Source organism: Thalia democratica, chromosome 5 (genome assembly GCF_965202585.1).
Source record: "Thalia democratica chromosome 5, ktThaDemo2.hap1.1, whole genome shotgun sequence".
In the NCBI taxonomy this organism is placed as follows: Eukaryota; Metazoa; Chordata; class Thaliacea; order Salpida; family Salpidae; genus Thalia; species Thalia democratica.
The window spans coordinates 68,532,179-68,537,699 of NC_139169.1; the positions used below are offsets into that span (position 1 = coordinate 68,532,179).

The following is a 5,521-nucleotide window of genomic DNA, read 5'->3' on the forward strand; positions in this document are numbered from 1 at the left end:
ATAATTTTTTTTTGATTGCATTTTGTGTAAAAAAAAATAGTTTAGTCAACAACACTTAGACAAAACTTTTCTAAACGATTTGACTTTAAAAATTAAGCATTTTAATAACTAGACCACTTTTTAAATATTTTATTAGAAAACAAAACCAAGTTTTAAATAAAACTTCAATACAGTAAGTTTTAAACAAAGTTCTTTATTTTAATGTTTAAATTTTTGAATATTAGATGAAAATGATACATATATTTTTTTAAAATGAAAAGAGTATTTTTCGGTTATAATTGAATTTTTGCTTGAAATTAAAAAAATATAATGCTTATTTTTAATTTAAATTTTTCAATTATATGACTTAACTTGAATTTGAAAAAATTTTCAATTAAAAATAGTATTCAAAATTTTTTAGACATTCTCCTTCAATGCTAGTAGAAAAATAATATTAAGGTATCAGTTTTATTAAGTTTTATTTTATATCTTAAAAAATGTAGCAGCTCTTACTTTATCTAACAACAAATAGTTATTATGACTCGTACATAAGTCTTCTATGAAACTGAAGCTGTTTGGGAAAAATGTGAAGAACAAGTTGAATTTGAAGTAGATAAAATCTTGGGTGAGAGAAAAAGTAGGTACAAAGTTCAAAACAGATACGGAAAGGAATATTTAGTTAAATGGAAAGGATATCCTGCGTTAGTTAAGTTGTATTGTAATATAAATTCGTTTTATGTTCAAGTTTTTACAATGTTAGATATTTTTTATAGAAAATAATAAATATTGGGTATTAAATTAAAGTTTAATTTTACTTAAACGCGTCTAATCAGAGTTTTTATTTTTTGATAATATATACTATATAAAAAGTATTATGAAAAATAACTTATTAATAAAATAATGAGTAAGCAAAAAGTATTAGTTTCAAGATATTTAAAAATAGATAAAGTATGCACTTAGAATAACTATAAGTTGTACTTATAGTTGTTTTAAGTTAAAATCTTTAATCTGAGTTTTATGCTAAGATTAATTAACTTGACTTAAACTTTAAAAATTTTAGGGATCATAATTCTTGGTTGCATCAAAGTAGCTTAGAAAACTGTGAAGAAAAAATCAAGCATTATCTTAACATGAAAGGTGTGCCAAAAGCAAAGAAGACTGTTTTAAGTAGAAACGTTCCAAAAGTAAAAAAGAGTGCAACAAGGGTGGATGGAAACGCACCTGTAGCAAATAAGACAGTACTTACTCCAAAGGAAAATGTAGCTCCTAAGACGAATTACATATTTGTGAAAAATTCTTTGCATTCTAAAGTTAATAAAAACAATACTCTTAAAAACAAAGGACTTCATGCAGAAAAAGTATATGGTATAGGGCATGTTGAAGACTATAACGGTGTTTCTGATGAAACGGTTTTCCTCGTCAAATGATTTGTTTAACTTGTTTGATAGATATTTAACAACTAAACAAGCTTTTTAACATTTTCCACCACGTTTTATTTTTTAATTTCCAAACTATAACCCGGGTTTTTAAATTTTTATTGATTAACTTTCCAGTTTTGAAATATTTAGTAGTTAATCATCCATTTACTTTTTCACCTACTAACAGTTAGCTTTGTAAAACCCTAAATTTGGTTTTTAACTTGATCATAACGTCTCTAACCTTGTAATTGTATTAAAGTTCTTAGTGAAGCAGGTTTTTCACTTTTTTGTCAGAATACTTAAGTTCTAAAATTGAGACCCCTTAGCTATACATTAAATTTTTACATTTGTTTAACTTAAAGATTTTGGTTAGAACTTCAACTTGTTGATTCTTAACTGCTTCATTTTAGTAAAAGCCTAAACTTAGCTTATGAAACTTATCATTTATCAGGAAAGGTCATGATAAACCAGACTTAGTTCTAAGAAATGACATGAATGAATTATTCCCCCAAATTGTCAACAAGTTTTACAGAGATAGATTCACGTTTGAACCTTCTTATGAAGTAAGCTTACCAAAACCTACAGACTTGTAACCAGCTGATATATGTCGTTTATGAATATAAATTGAGGTAAAAGTTAAGTACTGCAATGGTGAATTTTGTTTTTATTTGTTATTACTAACTACTGTTGTGTTTATATGCTTTGTTTAGTTAGTTGCTTTAATAAAAATTTATAAATTACGTTTAGTGTTTTTACTAAATCTATTCTTAACTGTTTGTTAAAAAACTAAATTTTTCATATTTCTAACATTCATACATTCTAACAACATATTTTGTTTAACCGTAAAATTCTATAATAGAAAACAGGCTACTTTAAATCAGACATGTTTGAAAAACTCAAATCGTGTACTATATATATTATAAAAACTTTTAAACTAGTAAAAGTAAAATGTAACTTAATATCTGAAAACTAAATATATTAAGTTTTTGTTTATCTTTTAACGACAATACATATTATAAAACAAATCGTAAGTATAAATAAAAATGTAAAAAGCAAAAAACTATCCTGAGATACTAAACTATTTTCTCTAATTTAATTATAAAAATATTAACATTACTCATGTTTATCTATTTTTTTTAATTAAAAAAAGTTTGAACGGTGAAGGTTTTATTGAGATATTGCAAATTAATAAAAGTTGCAATGTGTCTTAATTGTTTTGTGAATAAACGAAGTAGTGTTTTAAATGGTTAAAAAAATTTCAATTAATAATTTTAAATATATTAAAATTAATTAACAATAAATTTAACGGGAGCACTGTTATAGAAATAACGCAAAAAACATATGTTTGTATCAAGATCGTTTTTTGACCTTTTTTCTGTGCGATCTATAAAAATCAGCAAAGTACTTGGAAAAAAAGTTTTTTTGACATGTTTCAAAATAAAGTTTAATTTTTTAAATGACGTAGTATTATAAGATTTTTTGTTGACAAAAAGTATGATTTTTACTAAAAATGTTTAACTGTGTCAGGCTAAAAGTGAAGAAGGAAATTTGATTTAAAATTAGCCGAACAAAAAAAAAACCTTTGAATGATTTTCCACCTGCAAGAGTTTTGTTTTTAATAAGGAAACAATTGATCAAGTTGCATACTATTTTACAACATTAGAAAAGCTGAAGTTTTACAATAGTTTCATTTATCAAGTTGTAAATTAATTTTTCATGTTGCTTGCTTTCAAAAAAACAATTTATAAATTAATTTCAAATAAACTATTTGACTGGAAAAAAAACCTAAATGTTTTTGAATTTGAACTAATACTATTATAACAAATTATTTAATTTAGATTAGTGCTTTGTATTTATTGTTTTAATGTGTTAAAGTTCTCGGTATAAGTTTTAGCTTAACAATTAAAGTCATATTTTTCATACTGTCAGTTCTTAGGTTTATATTTTAGAAATTTTACTTAATATTGAAAGACATTATTGAACATTTTTTTCCTTTAACACATTTCATACAATCTTTACATCTAAGCGTAATATTTTTACTGTTTAAAGAAAAATTCTTTATAAATTAGGAAAAAAATAAATATGTTTAATAAGTTTGTTTACACTTTAAAAATTTTTTTATTCTAACTAAATTTAATTTAAAAGTCCACTGATCGAATTTTATTATAAGCAACAGTTAAAATGGATCAAACAAACAAGATTGTTTGACAAAGTGGTGTAAATTTCTAAATTAATCGATAATTATCGAATAAGTAAAGTTAGAAGCTTATAAAACCATATATATTTATATTTAAGTAAAATATCGAAAGATAAAATTGCTTAAACGTCTAAAAAAAATACCTTTTTTTTAAGTACTTATAAGTGTAGATAAATAACTAAACAGCCAGATATAAAATGACGTTTTTAATTATCTTGATTTTACGCAATTTTAAGATGGGTATTGCCTTACATGTTTTCTTTTTTACTGTGAAATATTCTGCAGTCAGATAAAACTTCCTACGAAATGTCTAGGTATGTGGGAATTTCTGATAAGCATATAAAGTGATATATATATATATATATATATATGATAATTAATTAATTATCGAATAAAATGAGTATTTCACAAATTTAATAATTAACTCCTTTTAAAACATTAACTAAGTTTTAAAAAACGTAACTTATGTTCAGTGTTTTATACACTCTAAAAAAAGTTAAAACTGAACTTATATAAAGTAAGTTAAAACTTACTCATATAAAGAAAAATGATAAAGATATTATTATAAAAGTAGGACCAAATACTAATATATTTAATGGTATTATGACAATTGGTGAAAGTATAACAGCAAAAAAAAACAAAGTAGCACATGTTTAGAAATTAGTTTACCTTATTGTAAAAAAACATAAAAAGTCAAAATTTTATTTTTCATCATTTAAAACTTGTAAATCACAGAAAAAACGTTTGCAATGATCAAAAAAAAAACACAAAAAAACCTTTTTACTTTAAAAACTTTTATCCGTAGCTGATTTTTTTACTAAGAAAAAAGTTTTATGAAGAAAACTTGTTAATTTAACTTTTTTCTTCTTAAAATTTTTTTAAAACCTATCTATAAGTTAGGTTATATTATTAGTAAACGAACTTTTATTATTTTACATTGAAAACACTTGCTAACGTAATTTAATACTGAAAAGTTATTGATAGAAAAGAATTAGTTGCATTTTATAAATAAAATATAGTTTTATGCTATGTTTAGAAAAACAATTTAAGTTAACAAAACAATTTTTAAACTATAATTTTATATAGTTATTTGTCTTAACTAAGAAATTGCTCAATTTACTGAAATGTAAAGAGCTTAATCAAATAAAGATGTGCAAATTAAATATTATACTCACATTGTTTTGTGCAGATTAGTATTTTATTTAACTTGAAGATGTCACTACTTTTTGTCACCGAAACCCGGTTGTGATAAAATATTTAATTTGCAAATCTTTATTCAAAATATAATTTTAGAAAACTTAAACTTTACCAGCAATATAAAAAATAATATCTCAGTTGGATTATAAAGCTTTGAAACTTTAAACTGCTTATACTGCTTATTTATTTAAACTTATTAAACTTGAAACTTTAATTATAACCACAAAAAACAATAAACAACTTGTCCTTCAGGATCTTTAACAAAATTTCGTTCATGTTTGGTTTCTTTGCAAGCTTTTTTTGAATTTTTTTACAGATAGTTTTTTTTATTTTCTGTAAAAAAATAAGTTTTCTTACGTGTTTAAAGTTTTTATTGTAGGTTTTTATAAGTTATTACCGTCATTGTTGAATGTAGATCTTTATCTTCATCACCTTTTGTTGGTTGTTTTTCTGAAGTTTTGCTTTTCTTTTGTTTTTTATTATATCTGATCTTTAGAAATATATATAAGACTAATGATACATTTTCAAAATTAAAAAAAAAAGTTTTTATACGTGTTTAAATTTTCCATTATAGGTTTTTACAAGTTCTTACCGTCATTGTTGAATGTTGATCATTATCTTTATCACCTTTTATTGGTTGCTTTTCTGAAGTTTTGCTTTTATTTGGTTTTTTATTACCTGTGATCTTTAAAATAAAATATAAGACTTGTAATACAATTTCTAAATTAAA

General features: G+C 23.0%; 1 protein-coding gene across 1 annotated transcript; it reads left to right on the plus strand.

Annotated features, from left to right (window-relative positions):
• Positions 1-252: 252 nt before the first annotated feature.
• LOC145836803 (uncharacterized) lies at positions 253-1,406 on the plus strand. Its single transcript, XM_082944576.1, has 3 exons — positions 253-271; positions 533-680; positions 1,040-1,406. Exons 1-3 carry the CDS (start codon positions 253-255, stop codon positions 1,404-1,406), a joined length of 534 nt encoding a protein of 177 aa, XP_082800702.1.
• The last annotated feature ends 4,115 nt before the right edge of the window (positions 1,407-5,521 follow it).